Source organism: Prionailurus viverrinus, chromosome C1 (assembly GCF_022837055.1).
Source record: "Prionailurus viverrinus isolate Anna chromosome C1, UM_Priviv_1.0, whole genome shotgun sequence".
NCBI classification, from domain to species: domain Eukaryota; kingdom Metazoa; phylum Chordata; class Mammalia; order Carnivora; family Felidae; genus Prionailurus; species Prionailurus viverrinus.
The window spans coordinates 2,095,899-2,119,157 of NC_062568.1; the positions used below are offsets into that span (position 1 = coordinate 2,095,899).

General features: G+C 39.8%; 1 protein-coding gene across 1 annotated transcript in view; it reads right to left on the reverse strand.

Annotated features, from left to right (window-relative positions):
• The window catches only part of GIGYF2 (GRB10 interacting GYF protein 2), a 147,498-nt gene that overhangs the window by 112,826 nt on the left and 11,413 nt on the right, over positions 1-23,259 (reverse strand). The window contains 1 exon segment of the mRNA XM_047869603.1: positions 2,495-2,578. Within this exon segment, the coding sequence (XP_047725559.1) occupies positions 2,495-2,535 (41 nt within the window). The 5' untranslated portion in view covers positions 2,536-2,578.

Here is a 23,259-nt window from a genome sequence, read left to right on the forward strand (position 1 = left end):
TTAATGTTTATTTATTTTTGAGACAGACAGAGCATGAGCGGGGGAGGGGCAGAGAGAGAGGGAGACACAGAATCCAAAGCAGCTCCAGGCTCTGAGCTGTCAGCACAGAGCCCGACGCGGGGCTCAAACTCACAGACCGTAAGATCATGACCTGAGCCGAAGTCGGACGCTCAACTGACTGAGCCACCCAGGCGCCCCAGCCAAAAGGAATTTTCACAGCTGGTAAAACAAAAAAAAGGCAGTGTGCCTACTTAGACCCCCACTCCTCAGTTTATATGCATTTCATATGACTAAGGGAAGGCTCTAATAATGATGCCTGAAGGGTGACAATTAGGTAAAGCTACTGTTTAAGCAGGAGACTGGTAACTGTCTCCTACTAAAGTTACTTCAATTCAAATTTGGTATAAAGCACTGGGCTGATCAAACAAAACACCATCAAACATGACTTCTGAGCATCACTGAAAAAATGTGTACCATGCTGTTGATGGACTGGGTCACTGACTGATGGACTGACACACTGAAATGACTTTGGGAACCCATGATTTAGGGCAGGGGCCAGAAAACTTTTCTCTGTAGAAGGCCAGAGAGTAAATAAACTTTTTGAGTCAGATGGCCCCTCTTGCAACCAGTCAACCTTGCCACTGTAGTATGAAAACAGCCTGATAATATGGAAACAAACAGGTGTATCTGTGTTCCGATAAAATTTTATTCAAAAAAACTTTATTTATACTTCCACGGGCCATACTTTGTCAACCCATGGTATACAGCATCCAGCTAAATGTGTACTGACTCTAGAACATCTCCAGTAGTTTTTTTCTTTTGTTTAGGCTAAATTCCTGGTGGTGTCTCTTTTTCTTAATAGATGATGGGACAGAGGGGGTAGGGGACAACTTCCTTAAATTAGCTGACAATTTTAATCATGTTTTTACAATGAAAGAAACACGTGTAAATACAAAAGAGAAGCAGTTACAAATTCTAGATAAAGGCAGAAGAGTCACACACAAAATGGTTTACAAAATGAGCTATATGGATTTAAATCCACCATATAAAGGAAGTTAATAAAATGTGAATAAAGATGTAACTATGAGAATGTTCATCAAAAATATTTTTGTAATAATGGAAAACTGAGAACGGCCTATGTATGCTACATCTACAAGTCTAGTTAAATAAACGATGGTACATCATACAATGCAACCATTTAAGATGATAGAAAACATTTATTGAAAAAAAGATACTTTTGATGTGGTTATTTTTTAAAAGCAGGTTACAAAGTTGAATGTACAGTATGATCCCATTTTCGTGAAAATAAATGTACACACACGCAAATAAGCATACACAGAACCACCTGGAGAGATAAACCTATTTACAGTGGTTATCATGGATGGTAAACCATGGCTTACTTGTAATTTCTGATTTCTTTAGAAACATATTGATTCAATAATAAGAAACTTATTTTTTAAATATAAACTAAAAACTAAAACAGGTACAGCATTACTTAGGTCAACATTTCCAAAATAAATTATCAAGGTATAGAACTTGCATCAGTTCTTAGAATTTCAAGTAGAGATTTCTCCTCAGTCTCCAAATGCTAACTAAAAGGGCCGAGAAAATTTAGGAATTACATATAAAAAGAAATGCATAAAATAAGTTAATATGTGTCCTCAAATAGGGAGTACTACAGAAGTCTGCATCACTTTTCAAACCACCATCACCTAAACAATCAAGAATATTTAAAACACTATTCCAATTTATCTACTATATACTGCCTCTGGTTCAAGGTTTGAAAAGAAAAAGGAACTATTCATGCCACTGACGAGAGGATCTTCAATCACCAACACTGGGGGAAAGGAAGAAGAGGGGGAAAAAGTCACACTACAATGTGATGGATCTCAAAATTCCATAAGAATTCCATATTCAGGGTCCAAACACATCTGTAAGAGACTCAAAGGTCAATTAATTGTTATTATGGCAAATGCTATCCCAATCTTAGATGGGCTACAGTTAATAACCAGTATAATTCTGGACCACCTGCCTAGCCCATCAATAAAAAAATTCAAACAGTAATTCAATAAAAGTATGTTTTCAAAGAAGTCTAGGAGTAGCACTTACAAAACAGTATTGTAGCAGAAAACATACAGATAAAAAGATTACAATTACATGTAAAATTTTATATGTACCTAGACAAGGGCTGAAACAAAAAGCAAGTAATTTGCTAGGGTGGTGGGACTGCAGGGAGTCCATTATCATTACAAAACCAGACCAAGAAAATTTCATTATTACCTAACCAGACCAAGAAAAGTTTTTTAAATATAGAATGCAGTCATTGACCAAACAGAATTTATTCCTAGACAAGCTACACTGTTTTCAACTAGGCACATAAATCAAAATCTCAAAAACATGTACATTTATAAACCACCCAACATCTGTAAAAATACCTTACTACTGTACTAGTAGTACATCCAATATCAAGCAGGATGAAATTCTGAAAACTCACCATTCAGGCCCAAAGTTCAGTGTCTGCGTTTCCGCTGCCATTATTTTCCGTATTTTTACAATAGATTTTTATATGTGGAGAAACCTGTTAAAGAGAAAAATATCTCCATACAGTTAGTCAAGAGCAAATGCAGAATTCCAGCCCAGAAAGTCTAGCTAGGGTGTTTTATTCATTCCCGGGCAGCTATCAGAATGGGTTTTAATCCGTGTTTACAACAATCTAGCAGGCAATGTGAAATTAACAAATCTACCTCACATTTCAATTCACATCTTATGTGGGAAAAGGAGACACGGTATGAAGATGAAGCCCATGAGATGGGTGGATGCAGACCACACAGGGCACCAGGGACCAAATTAAGGACTTTCTCCTTCAGCCACTGAGCAATAGGGAGTGAATGAAAGGTAACAGATTTACATTTTAATTTATATCACTCCCTTGCAATGACTCTCCCATAACCAACCATGAGCTACATTCAAGATTCTTAAAATATGCACCCCCCCTTTCCTATCTCACAGCTTCCACTACAACTCTCCCCCACTTTCTGCTGAGCACTTTACACGCTAGTGATTATTTTAAAACACTGTCTTGAACCATCAATTTCATGAGTGACCTTTCAAAAGCCATTTTAAAATATCAGAGCTTAAAGTGAAGTAAGTCAAACAGGGAAAGCCAAATGCTGTAGGGTACTTCTTGTGTATGGAACCTAAAAGTGCCAATGAGTACTCAGAGAAACCAAGAGTGAATGGTGGTCACCAGGAGCTGGGCGGTGGGGGAAACGGGGAGATATCTGGTCAAAGGGTACAAAGTTCTAGTTACAACATTAACAAGTTCTGGGGACCTAATGCACAGCAAGGTGACTATAGCTAATAATACCATATTATGTACTTGAAAGTTACTAAGAGATTAGACCTTAAATTTTCTCACTACAAAAAAGAAATAGCCATTACGTGCTGGAATGAGGTGTTAGCTTGATGCAATGGTGGTAATCATTTTGCAATATATAAATGTATCAAATCAACACACTATATACTTTATTTTTTTTTTTTTTTAATTTTTTTTTTAACGTTTATTTATTTTCGAGACAGAGAGAGACAGAGCATGAACAGGGAAGGGTCAGAGAGAGAGGGAGACACAGAATCCGAAACAGGCTCCAGGCTCTGAGCTGTCAGCACAGAGCCCGACGCGGGGCTTGAACTCACGGACCGGTGAGATCACGACCTGAGATGAAGTCAGACGCTTAACCGACTGAGCCACCCAGGCGCCCCAACACACTATATACTTTAAACTTACACAATGCTATATGTCAACTACATCTCAAATATGGGGCGGGGGGTGGAGGATATCAGAGCTTAAAAATGGAAAATACTGTAAACATTGTAAATATACTGTAAATATCTCCAAGATAAATTCACATCACCCTGACTTTTGTTTATGTTTAGAAGATCTAAAAAAAAAGTTAACTGGAAAAATGTGCCTCAGGACACCTGTTGGTAGAGCATTCAACTTTGATCTTGGAGTTATAGGTTCAAGTCCCATGTTGAGTGAAAGATGGCTTAAAAATATTAACCAGAAATTGGTCAAAAATGCAAAAAAGGCAAAGTAAAAGTACGTTAATGTCTATAATCAGCTATTAATTTATCTGCCCTGTGGGGAAAAAAATAAAAGGAAAGAAAAAAAGGGAAGAAGCTCAGTGGGTGGGGGGAAAAAATAAAATTAAAAAAAAAAAAAAATAGGGGCATCTGGATGGCTCAGTCAACTGAGCAGCCGACTCTTGATTTTGGCTCAGGTCATGATCTCACGCTTCATGAGAACCTGCTTGAGATTCTCTCTCTCTGCCCCTCCTCCTACTTGTGCGTGCTCTCAAATTAACATTTAAAAAATAAAAATAATAAATAAATAATAACTTATCTGCCCCCCTCCTGGAAGGTATTTCCAGCCCGATTTCAACCCTGAGGGTTCCAAGATGTCCATATTCTAACTTAATTTAACCCTGTTCCCTGCTACCTGACCAGGCAAGCTTATACACCAGACTTAAGCTGAGGTCAACTTAGAGCCCGCCCCACCTCTTAAGCAACTAGTGATTCAAGAATACAATACATAAGGGGTAACTGAGTGGCTTAGTCAGTTAAGCGACCAACTCTTGATTTTGGCTCAGACCATGATCTCACAGGTTCCTGAGATCGAGCCCCAAGTCAAGCTCTACACTGACAGCACAGAGCCTTCTTGGGATTCTCTCTCTCTCTCTGCCCCCTCCCGCTCACCTCACACGCACTCTCTCTCTCAAAAAGTAAACAAACTTTAAAAAAAATTGTTTTTTAATGTAAAATAAGGGGCTCCTCGCTGGCTCAGTCAGGCGTCCAACTCCTGATTTCAGTTAAGGTCATGATCCCGAGGTTGTGGGATGGAGACCCACATCGGGCTCCGTGCTGACACTCTCTCCCCCTCTCTCTACCTCTCCCCCTCTCCCACCATCCTTCTTTCCCTCTCCCTTAAAAGAAACATTTATTTTTAATGTAAAATAAAAAGGGGTGCCTGGGTGATGCAGTAAGTCAAGCACCTGATTCTTGATGTGCTGATGGCACAGAGCCTGTGTGGGATTCTGTCTCTCCTTGTCAGCCTCTTCCCCACTTGTGCACTCTCTCTAAATAAGTAAATAAATAAATAAACTAAAAAAAAAAAATTTTTTTTTTTTTTAAATGTATGAGAGCTCATGATCTGAGCCAAAATCAAAAGCTGGTCACTTAACCGACTGAGCCACCCAGGCGCCCCTTGCAGACCACTGAAGGGAAAAAAATGTAAAATACAAATTTTAAGTAATTAAAAAACTCTAGCAGAGTTTACTTCACAGGATGATTTCTTCCTTAGTAATACATAAAATAAAGAATCTCCCAACTGATACATGTTAGATTCCATTAGATTCCATTCCAACTGAAATGACTTGTCAAGGTTATGATGATCAGACCCCAAGTAAGGTGCCCACTGTAAATTAACACAGATATGCTGCTTACAAATCATCCCTGTGACCATACTTGGCATAAATCAGTGTGCCTTTAAAACCTATGTGGACCTGGGGCGCCTGGGTGGCGCAGTCGGTTAAGCGTCCGACTTCAGCCAGGTCACGATCTCGCGGTCCGTGAGTTCGAGCCCCGCGTCAGGCTCTGGGCTGATGGCTCAGAGCCTGGAGCCTGTTTCCGATTCTGTGTCTCCCTCTCTCTCTGCCCCTCCCCCGTTCATGCTCTGTCTCTCTCTGTCCCAAAAATAAATTTAAAATGTTGAAAAAAAAATAAAAAAAAAAAAAAAAAACTATGTGGACCTACTTGACTGATAAACAGACATGCAGAGACTACATCAACTATAAGACTTTACTGTAATAAAAAACATCTTGAAGGAGTGTTTTTACTACCATTTTAAACCCCATCCAGCCAAATGTTTTATACTCAAACCCCTGGGGCACCTTGACCATCAGAAAACAGCTCTTAATTTATAAAGCAAGTCAAGATTTGAACCAGACTGGGGGAATGCAAGCTGGTGCAGCCACTCTGGAAAACAGGATGGAGCTTCCTCAAAAAACCAAAAATAGAACTACCCTACGACCCAGCAATTGCACTACTAGGCATTTATCCACAGGATACAGGTGTGCTGTTTCGAAGGGACACGTGCACCCCCATGTTTATAGCAGCACTATCAACAATAGCCAAAGTATGGAAAGAGCCCAAATGTCCATCGATGGATGAATGGATAAAGAAGATGTATATACATATGTATATACATATACATATACACATATGTATATACATATATATGTATATATGTATATACACACACATATATACACACATACACAGTGGAGTATAACTCGGCAATCAAAAAGAATGAAACCTTGCCACTGGCAACTACGTGGGTGGAACTGGAGGGTATTATGCTAAGTGAGATTAGTCAGTCAGAGAAAAACAAATATCATTTGACTTCATTCATATGAGGACTTTAAGAGACAAAACAGATGAACATAAGGGAAGGGAAGCAAAAATAATATAAAAACAGGGAGGGGGACAAAACAGAAGAGACTCATAAATATGGAGAACAAACTGAGGGTTACCAGAGGGGGTGTGGGAGGAAGGATGGGCTAAATGGGTAAGGGGCATTAAGGTATCTACTCGTGAAGTCATTGTTACACAATATGCTAATTTGGATGTAAATTTAAAAAATTAATTAAATTTAAAAAAAGAACAAATAGGGGCGCCTGGGTGGCTCACTCAGTTGGGCGTCTGACTTCGGCTCAGGTCATGATCTCATGGTTCATGAGTTCGACCCCACATCGGGCTCTGTGCCGACAGCTCAGAGCCTGGAGCCTGCTTCGGTTTCTGTGTCTCCCTCTCTCTCTGCCCTCCCCTGCTTGTGCTCTGTCTCTCTCTCTAAAAAATAAACAAACATTAAAAAAAATTTTTTTTAATAAAAAAATTAAAATCAGGGGCGCCTGGGTGGCGCAGTCAGTTAAGCGTCCAACTTCAGCTCAGGTCATGATCTCGCGGTCCGTGAGTTCGTGCCCCGCGTCGGGCTCTGGGCTGACGGCTCAGAGCCTGGAGCCTGTTTCCGATTCTGTGTCTCCCTCTCTCTCTGCCCCTCCCCCGTTCATGCTCTGTCTCTCTCTGTCCCAAAAATAAAAAACGTTGAAAAAAAATTTTTTTTAATAAATAAATAAATAATAAAAATAAATTAAAATTAAAGAATAAAAAAAAAGATTTGAACCAGGCTGAATTTATAAGGCAAATGACTCTCAATTAAAAACTGAATTATTTGACAGCTATGCAAATATTAAAATCATTTAGAGATTTAAATCCCCCCCCCCCCACTTAAATTACTACCTTAAGGCCACACAGGTCTTGGAAGCACAAAACTCCAAGGATACCATCACAGCAAAGGATGCAAATGGAGGCCCTGGAGTTGAACGCATAACCTGTATAACTGCCAGGAGCAGTCTTGAATTCCAAGACAAAACCCAGGAGCAGGCAAGGAAATCCTGTTCCAGTCCCCTTTATCTTTCTACCTACAAACCTTTCAGGTAGTGCCCAACTACCATACTACACAAACATTAAAAGCTTAGTTTCTTTAACGCCCTGAGCTGGAAACCTAATTACCAATTTATAACATGGTTTCCATACAAAGATTACTTCCCAATGTAAAGATTTCTGAAGAATTCTTAAGAACTTAAGAATAATCATCCAAGTGATTTAATTATCAGCTAAAGAGATCTACATTACTCAGAATGATACTGTACTCAGGCTCTCTTTTATGAATTGAAGCAGGAAATCTAAGAGCCATGTCTGCTGAAGAAATCTCATTTAATTCTTACAGTACTGTAATCTCTAATTCTCAAGTCCCCACCTCAAATTGCTCCTTCGAAAATCGATTTAAATGAGCTCAGTCCTGATTTTTTATGTATCTAACAGAGAGACTCTCTTACCCAATGCCCCTGAATTATATATTAGAATGGAAACTGAGCCTATTTCTCAAGTATCCTTTCTAAGATGCAGTGAGGTACTGAAATGACACAGGCTTCGCCGTGAGCTAAATGTTGTCAATGCAAAGCTCCAGGCTTGTGATCCTTAGAAAACAGCTCTGAATTTTTAGAGCAAGTCAAGATTTGGACCAGACTCTGGATGCTGTGCTCCCACCATGTTCTTCTGTCTCTCTAGACTGCGTTTTCTTGAAACTATCCCCTCTTCTTTCCTCCATGACCAGCGCTGTACTGGTACTGCTTTTCTATCTTCATTTCCTTCCTATTTAGCTGCCATTCCCCCAAAGTTTCTAACTTCCCTGAGCATACCCATGGTTTATTTAACTACAAACTGTATAGGTATTGCCTTGAACCTTCTGTTGTCTACAGCGGTGTTCTCTACTAGCACTTAGGGTAGAACTCTACCAAATCACAGGGGTAGCAAGGAACACACGGCGGGGGGGGGGGGGGTGACTGTAAAAAGAGCAATAAAAACTTCTCCCACAAATTTCCAAACTGCTTCCCTTGGGAAGGGTCCCAGCCCTGCTGTGAATAACAGATTTTTTTTTCACCCATGACCTATATGGCATTTCCAGCTGCCTGCTCCTCCTATATATCTACCTCAACAACAGATCAAGATATCATTTTTTTTCACAGTCCAATAGTCAGCCAGACTCAAAAACCCAGAATCATCTGCAGCTCCTTCTTCCTCATTGCCTGTCTCAAATTCAATCAGTTCCTCCTTCAAGATTCTTCTTGCATTCTCCTCTCATTATAATTAAACCTTTGTTAACTCATGTTTGGATTATTACAATAAAGTTTCCAACTTGCTTCCCTGAATCACCCTCTAACTACTGACATCTAACAACATCAATCTTCCTAAAGCACAACTCTGGTCATGCCTACCCCTCTGTAAAACAGTCAATTAAACCTACCATGTAGGGTCAAAACTGGTATTTCAGGTCACCACCAACCTGATAATCTATACCCCTCTCCTCAACTCAACCTCCTATGGTTTCACCTCCAAACTCAAGGCCAAATGAGAACTTTCTATTCTCCACTGCATTGTCCTTCTGTGCTTCTGTTCATGCCATTCCTTTGCCCCAGAAGGACTGCCTTGCTCTACCTCCCTTACAATGGCCTGCATAAAACCAAGGATCCATTCAAGTATCTACTCCATTTCCTAAGTAGAAGCAGCACTACCCTCTCTGGAAAGGAAAATGTAAACATAAGATGCAGAAATGGGGGCACCTGGGTAGCTCAGTTGGTTAAGCATCTGACTCTTGGTACCAGCTCATATAATGATCTCACAGTCGTAGGATCGCCTGGTGTCAAGTCTCTGCACTGCGCGTGGAGCCTACTTGGGATTCTCCCCCTCCCTCCCTGCCCCTCTGCCACTCACGCACTCTCTCAAAAATAAATTAACTCAAAAAAAACCAAAAAAAGATGCAGAAATGGAATGGAACCTATAGGATTCAATACTGAGATGGCAGTGCTTTTTGAATCAGTATATATAACTTGAAAGCAAAAAGAAAATGGAAAAGAAAACTTGGGAGCAAAGACTTATAGTTTTGATCAAAATGAATGCACCTAAGTAAAAACTCCAAAAGACCATTAATATGGACCTTGAACTCTAGTGTAGAGTCAAGATGGGGATGAGAAAACAGATTTGGAAGTAAATCTACACACCTGCAACCAAAATTGAATGAAACTATCCCAAAGCAGAAATCAAACAGGAACAAGCTCAAGGGACAAGAACAAAGCCCAGCAAACACCATGCGGGAGGATACTGGCAGGAAGAGAAAGACTGCGCAGTTAAAAATCTCTAACACTAACCTTTCACCCTATCATGGACCCTCACTTTCTCCACATTCACTGTATCTATAACAGAAAGGAGAAAGAGCCAGGATCTTTGGGGAAGATTATCCATTTGTTCAATAAGGCTAAAAACTAAAATGAAGATTGGTAAAATAGTGCCCATATCATAGAAGACTTTGTATTTTATATCCCAAGGGCAATGAAAGGCTATAAAAAGATCAGGGCAAGAAAATGTCTAGAATTAAATCTGCACTTCAGGAAGATCATTCAAGATGCCAGGAGGAGAATGAATTAGCAAGAGCTAACGTAAGGATGCCTGGGTGGCTCAGTTGGTTGGGCATCTGGCTCTTGGTTTTGGCTCAGATCATTATCTCATGAGATCAAGCCCTGCACCGGGCTCTGCACTGGAAGCATGGAGTCTGCTTGGGATTCTCTCCCCACCGCTCTCTCTCTGCCTCTCTAAAAAAAAAAAAAAAAAAAAAAAAAAAAAAGCTAAAAGGTAAGGAGAGGTGTGAGAAATTCAGCAGATATTGTGGAAGCCAGACCTATATACCTATAGAGAAAAAGGTGATGATAATAAATAATAACTACATTCACAGACATAAAAAGAGGTCACCAACATATTAAATGTTTAAGGCAGGTTACAGAGCACAGAGAATCATTACATTCAACACATTCTAAAATATATTCTTAGTGAGTATACATAAATATGCCCCACGTTATTAATATTTACTTCTGAATGGTAGAATTATGGATAATCCTTTTCCTATTAAGTTTCTAACTTATGTATACAACAAAGATAGTACAGGCACAATTTTTTTAATGGAAAAACTCAAAAGTTTCAAACACTGAAGTCAAAAAAGGTAAAGATTGAAAAGTCTTCACTGGCTTCCACAATGAAGTCACTAGTGACCTGAAAAGCAGTTATAGAAATGTGAGGGGGATACCTGACTGGCTCAGTTGGTAGAGCATGTGACTCTTGATATCAAGGTCATGAGTTTGAGCCCCACACTGGGGGTAGGGTTTATATACATACACACCAGAAAACAGTATCTGCAAGCGGTGTATAAATAATTGCACAGAGACGACAGAAACAAACCAGGTTGAATGGTCACCCTAGTCAAGGAACAGAACAGGCCATAAATGGAAGAAGATAAAATGATAAAATTCCTGATTCTGCCTACCAACAACCGACATATCTACAACCATACAGGGAAATGTTCTGGTAACCTCAGAGGGCTAAAGAGAAGGTAAAATTATCAGGGCACAATAGACTTCAGTTACCTTAATAATGCCGAAAAACATCCTATGAACAATTTAACATATGAAAAGGTTTAACACACAAAAATTACAGAGACCCCAGTAATAGTTCTTGAAATAGAACCAGAAGACCGGGTCAACAGTAAAAGAAACCCCATGGTTATGAAGATGATACAACAAAAGGATGAATAAACAGAGGGATCCTCATTCATCTCATGACCAAGGATGACAGTAACACACAGCACAGTGGAGAATTCTGAGAAAGAGTCCTGGTCCGAGTCCTGGTCCTAGCATCTCTGAAATATAAAAGCACCCAAATCTTGCAGGAAGGATTCAGAAAAAGACATAAAATGGATATAATGGCATAAAGTGCTTCTTATGGAATATGTGCAAAGATACTGTTAGTTCAGAGACCACCCTATAAGCCTATCTTTCTCGTGCCGAAAGCAACTATGACAGCACAGATAGATGGTAAGGCTCTAGCGGTTTCTCTCCTTTGGCTACTCCAATTCTGAGATAAGGAACTCAGACATCGGCCTACCCTCAAATTTTCAGAGCTGACTTAAAAACAGCTGATAAAACACTCCTATATAACCAAAATTTCAGACCTTGTCCATTAATCAAAATGCCTTACAAGTGAATAAGTAATACATTCCTTCTAATACTAGGAAATCGGTCTTGTTTGATAAACTGCAATCTATATTTGACAATGAATGCAAAATAATCTGGCCTTTTTGTCAACATCCTAAAAACTCTGTGCTAGCGTCACTTGGGTGGCTCAGTAGGTTAAACATCCAACTCCAGCTCAGGTCATGATCTCGTGGTTTGTGAGTTTGAGTCCCGTGTGGAGCTCTGTACGTACTGACAGCTCAGAACCTGGAGCCTGCTTCAGTTTCTGTGTCTCCCTCTCTCTCTGCCCCTCCTCTACTCACACACTCACTCACTCTCTCTCTCTCTCTCAAAAATAAACACTAAAAGAAAATTAAGAAACAAAAAAACAAAAAACACTCTGTGCTAAATTAGCCCCCACTGGCAATTATCTTATCTCTGATTACTAGTATAAATATTTTCTCTATGTATTTTTTTGTCTTCCTGGGTTCCTTACCTCCTCTTTGGGACCGCATCAATCACTCTGTGGGCATGTGACTGCATGTTCAAGAGAGGAGAGAGAAGAAATCAACCCAGCTCTATATTACCATTGGATGTGCAACAAAGAAAAGGGAGACCCTGGTCCCTCAGCTCTAAGTCTACCATTTTCTCACAACCTGGCACAATGTCAAGAAGCCAGACGACTTCTGGGCATAGTCACTGTCAACATGAAGGAGCTGCAGATCTATGTAAAGAAGTTCTAACTGGAGAAACACAGCAAGGAGAAGCAAAAGCAGAATCAGAATCCGGCACAGCAGCGGAGAGTTCAACTGATCCTGCTTCCAGAAGTCTTGACAGACCAATTAGTTACAGCTACTAATAATTCAAAACGTATACTCCTTTAAAACCTCCTGAATTTTTCTTATAAATATTATCTGCTGATGCAAACCTCCATCTCCTGGATATGTAAAAGTTACCCAGAAAAAAACTATGGCAAATCTGGAATGAACTCCAGCCAGTACTACAGATAGTCTGACAAAGACTAACAGAATGAACACCAAGGAACTGAATTTGCCCCCACACTTCTTTAATTCTATTTTCCCAAGAGTAGAAAAAAGAGCTACTCTTCTAGCACTCCTCACATACACAGTCCCAAATAAATGAATAGTTCTGTCCCCATTCCAACAGCAAGCTATTTTTACCTTAGCCAGATGTGGATTAAGATAACGCAAGATTAATAACTCCATTAGTGCAAATTAGTTCAACCACTTCAAAAATAGTTTGGCAATATCTATCAAATCTAAATATACGCCTACCCCATGATCCCATAATCCACTGCTAGACATATATGCAAGGGAAATTTCTACCAAAAGACAAAGACAAGATATTCAAAGTAGCTTTATTCATAATTACCAAAAACTGACATTTGGCTGCTGTGTTCATCACCACAAACAGATGAATGGGTAAACAAACTGCAGTGGAGCTTCAAGGAGAGGGTGGTATGCCAGACAGAGCACTGAAGCTCTTCCCCTCCTCACAGCTCCGTTGCCCTATGCATCTCTTCCCTCTGGCTATGTTACTGAGAAAGGTAACATCATTAATAGTGAGACAAACAGGGGCACCTGGGTGGCTCAGTCAGTTAAGCGTCCAACTCTTGATTCCAGCTCAGGTCAAGATCTCACAGTCAGTCCTGAGATCAAGCCCTGCATCAGGCTCCAGGCTGGGCATGGAACCTGCTTAAGATTATCTCTCTCTCTCTCTCTCTCTCCCTCCCCTGCTCTGGGGCACATACGTGCTCTGCCTGCCTGCCTCCCTCCCTCCCTCCCTCCCTCTCTCTCTCTCTCTCTCTCTCTCTCAAAAATAATGAGACAAACAAACAGACACCATGTGCCTCCTGATGTGTTGCACTGAGAAGGACACAGCATTATTTATGTTTACATTCCTGACAATAATGCATAAACTGAAACTAATCTTGAAAAAACATCAGATCTACCCGAACTGATAGACATAAAACCAATCAACTGTAGTCTCCAAAAATACCAATGTCATAAGACACCAAAAAAAAAAAAAAAAAAAAAAAAAAACAGCTGAAGATTCATCCCAGATTAAGGGAGACTTAGAGATATAAAGACCAGGTGCCTGTATGATTCTTAATTTCATCCTAAACCAGCTATAAGAGATATTAAAGAGGAGCACCTGGGTGGCTCAGCTGGTTAAGCATGGACTCTTGATACCAGTTTAGGTCATGATCTCACAGTTCGTGAGTTAGAGCCCCTCATCAGGCTCTGTGCTGATGGTATGAAGCCTGCTTGGGATTCTGTCTCTCCTTCTCTGTCCCTCCCCTACTTGTGAGTGCACACAAGCTCGCTCTCTCCCAAAACAAGTGAACTTTAAAAAAAAGAGAGACATTAAAGAGACAACTGTAATAATCTGAATAGAAGTTAATGAGTTAGGTAGTAGCACCATATCAATGTTAATTATGACTGAAATTTTTACTGTGATTATGTAGGAGAATGCTCTTATTCTTAGAAAATAACACTGAAGGGGTGCTGCTGGCTCAGTCAGTGCAGCATGGGACTCTTGATGTCAGGGTCATGAATTCAAACCCTATGATGGATACAGAGCTTACTTAAAAAACAACAATAATAATAATAATAAATTAGGCACACCTGAGTGACTCAGTCTGTTAAGCATCAGACTTTAGCTCAGGTCACAATCTCACAGTTCGTGAGCTGGAGCCCCAGATCGGGCTCTCTGCTGTCAGTACTGAGCCTGCTTCAGATTCTATGTCTCCCTCTCTTTCTGCCCCTCTCCCGCTCACACTCTCTCTCTAAAACCTAAACATTTTAAAAATAAGTTTATTTTTAAAAAAATATTGGAATGCTTATGGGAAAAGGACCATGAGGTCTGTATCAAACTCTCAAATGGAATGGAAAACTTTTTTTTTAATGTTTATTTATTTATTTTTAAAGAGTATACAAGCAGGAAAGGGGCAAAAAAAGAGGGAGAGAAAGAATCCCAAGCAGCCTCTGCACTGTCAGCAAAGAGCTGACACCAGGCTCAAACTCATGAACCATGAGATCATGGCCCTAAGATGATGACTGGAGCCAAAATCAAGAGTCAGACGCTTAACTGACTGAGCCACCCAGGTGCCCCTGGAATGGAAAAAACATATATAAAATGCTATATGTTACAAATTATGTGAAGAATTATATACATACATACATGCACATACAAGAAAGAAAAAGAGAAAGAAATGAATAAAATAAATACAGAAAATGTTAAAAACTAGTGACAACAAACTACACGAAGGGCATACTAAAAAATCTTAGTAATTTTTGGCAACTTTTCTGTAAGTTTGAAATTATTTCAAAATAAGTTAAATTGTAGTATATTCCTACAATGAAACATTCATCAATAAAGAAAAGAACCCATTACCAAAGAACCCAGCTACCAAAGAATATATACTGTGTGATTCCTTTGAAAAGAAGTTCAATAAGTAATCAAAAGGGGACAGATGTCAGAAAGGTGCTCATCAGGAAAGTAGAACTAGTGAGGAGGAAGGAGAAGAAGAAGCCTTCTGGGGTGCTGGAAATGTTCACTATTGATCTAACTGGTGATTACATAAGTATATAATATGTAAAACTTCTTCCAACTATACACTTCAGATTTGTGCACCTACTTACTGTATTTTATACCTCAATATAAAAAACATTGAAATAGGGGGCACCTGGCTGGCTCAGTCAGTGGAACACGTAACTCTTGATGTCAGGGTTGTGAGTTTGAGCCCCATGTTGGCTGTAGACATTACTTAAAAATAAAAGGTAAATAAATAAGTAAATAAATAAATAAGGTTAAAATAAACCGTAAGATAGTTTCACTAAAAAAAAAGGTCCAATTAAAAATATTTTAGGGGCACCTGATGGCTCAGTTGGTTGAACGTCCAAATTTTGATCTTAGCTCAGGTCATGATCTCATGGTTCCTTACATTTGAGCTCAGCATTGGGCTCTGCACTAACAGCGTGAAGTCGGCTTGGGATTCTGTCTCTCCCTCTGTCTGCCCCTTCCACGCTTGCTCTCTCTCTCAAAATAAATAAACTTTAAAATATATTTTTTTTAGTGGACATGAAGCTCAGCTATTTTATTTTTTTAAATAAGCTCTATGCCCAACATGGGGCTTGAACTCACAACCCCATAATCAAGAGTTGCGTGCTCTACCAACTGAGCCAGCCAGGCACCCTTAAGATGGCTTTTTTTTTTTTTTAAAGTAATTTCCACACCCAACGTGGGACTCTTTAACAACCCTGAGAGATGAGGAGTTGAATGCTCTAACAACTAAGCCACCCAGGAACCCCGAAGCAAAGCTATTTTAGATACAAATCATCTGGGGCGCCTGGGTGGTTTAGTCGGTTAAGTGTTCAAAACTCTTGATTTTGACTCGGGTCATGATCTCACGATTGTGAGATGGAGCCCCATGTCGGGCTCTGTACAGACAGTGTGGAGCCTACTTGGGATTCTCTCTCTCTGCCCCACCCCCGTGCTCACTCTCTCTCTCAAATAAATTAAACATTTAAAAAATAAATAAAGGCCAATATTCGGATAACAAATACTAAATTTATTCCCTACTTAAACTTTTGATTAAAAAAACTTATACTGCTATACTGATATAATAATCTACACATCTATTATTTGCTTAAGACCAAAAACAAGTCTACATTAAAATGAAGCAAGACTAGGAGCACCTGCCTCAGTCAGTAGAGCATGCAACTCTTGATCTCGGGGTCATCACTTTGAGCCCCATGTTGGGGGCAAAGATTACTTTAAAAGTTTAAAAAATAAAATAAAATAAGGCAAGACTCAAGCACTAAGCTAAAATATGTAAGTCTCAGAATGCGTATTTTTCCCAAACTTCAGAAAAAAGCTAAAGCTAAGTAAAACAATGAAAAGGAAACATGAGGAGAGAACCACATACACCACATCACTTATCTTCATAAAAGACAGGAAGCAATCTTATGAAAGCAGCACATTCACACAACATAATATAGGTACAATGAGGTTTGCACACAAGAGTATAATTACTCATATGTCATTAAAAGACAAAAAGAACACAGAAATGAAGAAAAATTAGTGAGATGAGATTAAGGATTTTATCCCTATTTTCCTAATTTACAATAATCTTCAATTACTTTTATGACAAAATATATTTTAATTCTCACAGGAAGTGTTTGCCTGGTTTCTATGAAATATTTTCCCAACCCCAACATAAATGTCATAGAAAGTTAATATTCTCTTGAACATTAACTCAGTTTAAAAAATAATTTTAAGAGGGTGCCTGGCTGGCTCAGTCAGTAGACTGTGACTCTTATCTTGGGATTGTGAGTTCAAGGCTTACATTGGATACAGAGATTACTAAAACACACACACACACACACACACATTGTGTGAAAAAATAAAAGGAAACTCTTCTCTCAACTATTATAGCAGAAAACACTATTCCCTTTGAACCCATCTGATCTTCAGTTTTAAGCAGGCAAACATTTTTTTTAAGGTTTTAAGTAATCTCTACACCCAACATGGGGCTCAAACTTACAACCCTGAGATCAAGAGTCCCATGCTCTACTGACTGAGCCAGCCAGCACCCCTAAACAAGCAAATGTTTTTGAATAATTCTGAAAACATGATCTATTAACACATTTACTGAGGACAAAACTTCATAAAGCAAAATTAGGCTTCAATTATTTACTTTATTACTAAACAGTTAATCCTAGGAAAAGGAACAAAGAACCTTTTTCCCAGAAAATTACCAAAGATCAAAAGAATTATGCACATCTATCTGGACCACGTATTATATATGAAACCTTGCAAAATACTATTTATTTCCATGTTAATTACCCTTTTGTGGCATATCTTTAAAAAAATTATAGATGCTTTGCTGACTTTTCTCCTCATCCTAAAAGAAATTTCAATCCCTAATTTACAGTGTCGTGATAAGCACTGTAATCCAGCACAATCTGAATCACTACCCAAGCCATAAAAGTAAGGTCAGCTTTATTCCTAACAGCCCCAAAGCAAAAACAACCCAAATGTTCATTCAAAGTTGAATGGATAAACAAATACTATAATAATCATACCCAATATTCTCAGCACTAAAAAAACTAATGACTGATACCTGCAGCAACACGAATGAATGAAATCAGACACTGAACTGAGCCAAAGAAGCCAGACCAAAAAAGAAAATATACTGAATAATTCCATTTATGCAAAACCCTAGAAGAGGCAAAATTAATCTACAGTCACAGAAACTAATTCAGTGGGGGAGGAAAAATGACTGCAAAATGTAGAAGGAAACTTCTACAGGTGATGAAAATGTTACACATTTTGATTGTGGTGATGGTTATACAAGTACATACATTTGTCAAAACTCATCAAAATGTACATTTAATATGGGTGTACTTAATATCTTCATTTTATTCTATGTAAATTATACTTAAAAGGTGAATTTTAAAAAGACTGAGCTTACTAAAAATAGACTGGCTCCCTCAAAGAGCAATGCATTCCAAGACGAACATTTTCTATTCCTTGTATATTAAATAATCTCTCTTTATACATTTTTTTAAAGTTTTTATTTTTAGGGGCGCCTGGGTGGCTCTGTCAGTTGAGTGTCTAACTTCAGCTCAGGTCATGATCTCACAGCTCATGAGTTCGAGCCCCGCATCAGGCTCTGTGCTGACAGCTTGGAGCCTGAAGCCTGCTTCGGATTCTGTGTCTCTCTCTCTACCCCACCCCTGCTTATGCTCTGTCTCTCTCTGTCTCAAAAATAAATAAACGTTAAAAAAAAGAAAAAACATTTTATTTTTAAGTAATCTCTACACCTAACATGGGGCTTGAACTCACAACCCTGAGATTAAGAATTACATGCTCCACCAACTGAGCCAGCCAGGCACCCGTAAGTCATCTTTCTTTAAATCTATTAAAATAAATGTTAGGGGTGCCTGGCTGCTTCAGTCAGTAGAACATGCAACTTTTGATCTCAGGGTTGTGAGTTCAAGCCCCATGTTACATGTAGAGATTACTTAAAAATAAATCTAAAAAAAAAAAAAAAAAAAAAGTTAAAGTTTTAGATAAAACCAAGGAACACTATCTAAAACTGTTCTGTCTTATATAACAGTACCCATTAGCCACACGTGGCTGTATCAAGTTAAGTAAAAATCAACTAAAATTTAATTTAGGTCCTCAACGGGGAAAGAGTGACTTTACAGTGGACAAACCTGACAAGGAATCAAAGTCAACCATATTATCAAGCATATCTAGGTCAGCATTAACAATGATAAAGCACACTGATAGTATACGTGCTCTTAATATAATCTGATAAAAATGGCAATTTACCTCTGAGGTCTTCCTCCCCAAAACCCTTAACCCCACTCTAATTGTGAGAAAAACATCTGATAAATCCCAACAGAGAGGCACTCTACAAAAACACTTAGCCAGTAACTCCTCAAAATTGCCAAGACTGTTAAAAACAGGGAAGTCTGAGGGGCGCCTGGGTGGCGCAGTCGGTTAAGCGTCCGACTTCAGCCAGGTCACGATCTCGCGGTCCGTGAGTTCGAGCCCCGCGTCGGGCTCTGGGCTGATGGCTCAGAGCCTGGAGCCTGTTTCCGATTCTGTGTCTCCCTCTCTCTCTGTTCATGCTCTGTCTCTCTCTGTCCCAAAAATAAATAAACGTTGAAAAAAAAAAAATTAAAAAAAAAAAAAAAACAGGGAAGTCTGAGAAACTATCACAGCCAAGAGGACCCTATAGATATGTGACCAAATGTGGTATCCTAGACGGATCCTGGAACAGAAAAACTAAGGATATCTGAATAAACTATGGATTTCAGCTAATAATGATGCATCAGGATTGGTTTATTAACTATAACAAATATATCACAGCAAGGGGCATCTGGGTGGCCCAATCAGTTGAGCATCAGACTTCAGCTCAGGTCATGATTTCTTGGTTCATGAGTTCAAGCCGCACACAACAGGCTTGCTGCTGTCAACACAAGAGCAGCTTCAGATCCTCTGTCCCCCCTGTCTGCCCCTCCCCCACTTGTGCTCTATCAAAAATAAACATTAGGGGCACCTGGGTGGCTCAGTCAGTTGGCTGTCCACCTTCAGCTCAGGTCATGATCCCACAGTTCGTGAGTTCAAGCCCCCAGTCGGGTTCTGTGCTGACAGCTCAGAGCCCAGAGTCTGCTTCGGATTCTGTGTCTCCCTCTCTCTATGCCCCTCCCTGCCTCCCTACCCCCCCACACACAAAAAACAAATAAACATTAAATATGTATACCACAGTAATATAAAACATTAATAACAGGGGAAACCGGGTGTGGTATATATGGGAGATCTCTGTACCTTCTTCTGTTTCTCTGTAATTCTAAAACTGTTCTTAAAAATGAAGACTACTATATGGGCACCTGGGGGACTCAGCCGGTTGGGAATCCAACTTCAGCTCAGGTCAAGATCTTGTGGCTAGTGAGTTGAAGCCCCACATCGATCTCTGTGCTGACAGCTCAGAGCCTCAAACCTGCTTCGGATTCTGTGTCTCCCTCTCTCTCTTCCCCTCCCCTGCTCGTGCTCTGTCTCCATCTCTGTCTCTGTCTCTCTCAAAAAATGAACAAGAAAAAAATAAACTTTTTTTAAATAAATAAATAAATAAATAAATAAATAAATAAATAAATAAATAAATAAATAACTAACTAAGGGAATCTGAAGGGCACCTGGGTGGCTCAGTTGGTTAAGCATCAGATTCTCGGTTTCAGCTTAGGTCATGACCTCACAGTTCACAGGAGTGAGCCCTGTGTCAGGCTCTGTGCTGACAGCATGGAGAATGCTTGGGATTCTCTCTCCCTCTCTGCCCCTCCCCAACTTACAAGTGCACTCAAGTGCTCTCTTTCAAAATAAACCTTAAAACAGTCTTAAAAAGGGGCGCCTGGGTGGCTCAGTCGGTTAAGCATCTGACTTCGGCTCAGGTCACGATCTCACGGTCCGTGAGTTCGAGCCCCGCGTTGGGCTCTGGGCTCCCCGCGTTGGAGCCTGCTTCAGATTCTGTGTCTCCCTCTCTCTCTGCCCCTCCCCCATTCATGTTCTGTCTCTCTCTGTCTCAAAAATGAATAAACATTAAAAAAAAAAAAAGGGGGGGGGTGCCTGGGTGGCGCAGTCGGTTGAGCGTCCGACTTCAGTCAGGTCACGATCTCGCGGTCCGTGAGTTCGAGCCCCGCGTCAGGCTCTGGGCTGATGGCTCAGAGCCTGGAGCCTGTTTCCGATTCTGTGTCTCCCTCTCTCTCTGCCCCTCCCCCGTTCATGCTCTGTCTCTCTCTGTCCCAAAAATAAATAAATATTGAAAAAAAAAAATTTTTTTTTAAAAAGTCTTAAAAAGAGAAGGCTATTTTATCACTAATCACAACTTAAGAACCAATGCTCTCTCTCCCTCAAAATAAACTTTTAAAAAAGTCTTAAAAACAGAGGGCTACTTTATAACCATAACGTATGAACAAATCTTTATCTACCCAGCACTAAAAACCCTCAATGAAATCTAAAAGACCTCAATGTTTATTTCAATTTCTATTTCAAACCATTACTTATTTTTTAATGCTTTAAAAAACAAAACAACAAAAAAACTACGTATCATATGTGAATAGAACATTGAAAACTGTTCCACTCCCCATAGTAGCAATTCTCAAAGTAACATCTGAAATTCTTTCAAGGTAGCCATGATGTCAAAACTATTATTACAATAATACTAAGATATTACACTTTTCAGTATTGGCGCTGCACTAATCATGCAGTTAAAGAGTAACCGATACACAGACCGGGGTATTTAGCAGACATTTTTTTCAAAAATGATCAAAGTGTGGGGTGTCTGGGGGGCTCAGTTAAGCATGATTCTGGATTTCAGCTTGAGTCACGGTCTCACGGTTCATGAGTTCAAGCCCTACATCAGGCTCCATGCTGACAGTGTGGAGCCTGCTTGAGATTTTTTCCTTCTCTCTCTCTCCTCCCCCTTCAGTCTGCCCCTCCCCCGCTCCTGCTGATAAACTTTAAAAAAAAAAAATGAACAAAGGACAAGAACCATATGATCCTCTCAAAAGATGCAGAGAAAGCATTTGACAAAATACAGCATCCTTTCTTGATAAAAACCCTCAAGAAAGTAGGGATAGAAGGAGCATACCTCGAGATCATAAAAGCCACATATGAACGACCCAACGCTAATATCATCCTCAATGGGGAAAAACTGAGAGCTTTCCCCCTAAGGTCAGGAACAAGACAGGGATGTCCACTCTCACCATTGTTAATCAACACAGTATTGGAAGTCTTAGCCTCTGCAATCAGACAACACAAAGAAATAAAAGGCATCCAAATCGACCAGGAGGAGGTCAAACTTTCACTCTTCGCAGATGACATGACACTCTATATGGAAAACCTTAAAGATTCCACCAAAAAACTGCTAGAACTGCTCCATGAATTCAGCCAAGTTGCAGGATATAAAATCAATGCCCAGAAATCAGTTGAATTCATATACACCAACAATGAAGTGACAGAAAGAGAAATCAAGGAATCCCATTTACAGTTGCACAAAAAACCATAAATACCTAGGAATAAATCTAACCAAAGAGGTGAAACTATACACCTGTATATACATACAGTGAAAACTATAGAAAGCTTATGAAAGAAATTGAAGACACAAAAGAAATGGAAAAAAATTCCATGCTCCTGGATAGGAAAAACAAATACTGTTAAAATGTCGATACTCAGGGCGCCTGGGTGGCTCAGTCAGTTAAGCGTCCGACTTCAGCTCGACTTCAGCTCGGGTCACAATCTCGGGGTCCGTGAGTTCGAGCCCCGCGTCGGGCTCTGGGCTGATGGCTCAGAGCCTAGAGCCTGCTTCCGATTCTGTGTCTCCCTCTCTCTCTGCCCCTTCCCCGTTCATGCTCTGTCTCTCTCTGTCTCAAAAATAAATAAACGTTAAAAAAAAATTTTGGGGGGCGCCTGGGTGGCTCAGTCGGTTGAGCATCCGACTTCAGCTCAGGTCATGATCTCATAGTCTGTGAGTTCAAGCCCCGCATCGGGCTCCATGCTGACAGCTCAGAGCCTGGAGCCTGTTTCGGATTCTGGGTCTCCCTCTCTCTCTGCCCCTCCCCCGTTCATGCTCTGTCTCTCTCTGTCTCAAAAATAAATAAACGTTAATAAAAAAAAAATTTTTAATTTAAAAACTTAATTTAAGAACTGTCAATACTACCCAAAGCAACCTACATATTCAATGCAATCCCTATCAAAGTAACACCAGCATTCTTCACAGAACTAGAACAAATAATCCGAACAAAAAAATGAACAAAATGACACTATCACTTTAAAAACAAAAAAATTGGCAGTACTTGTGGCCAATAATAAAATTTGAACTTTTTTTTTTTTTTTTTTTTTTTTTTTTACGTTTATTTATTTTTGAGACAGAGAGAGGCAGAGCATGAACGGGGGAGGGTCAGAGAGAGAGGGAGACACAGAATCGGAAGCAGGCTCCAGGCTCTGGGCCAGCCCAGAGCCCGACGCGGGGCTCGAACTCACGGACCGTGAG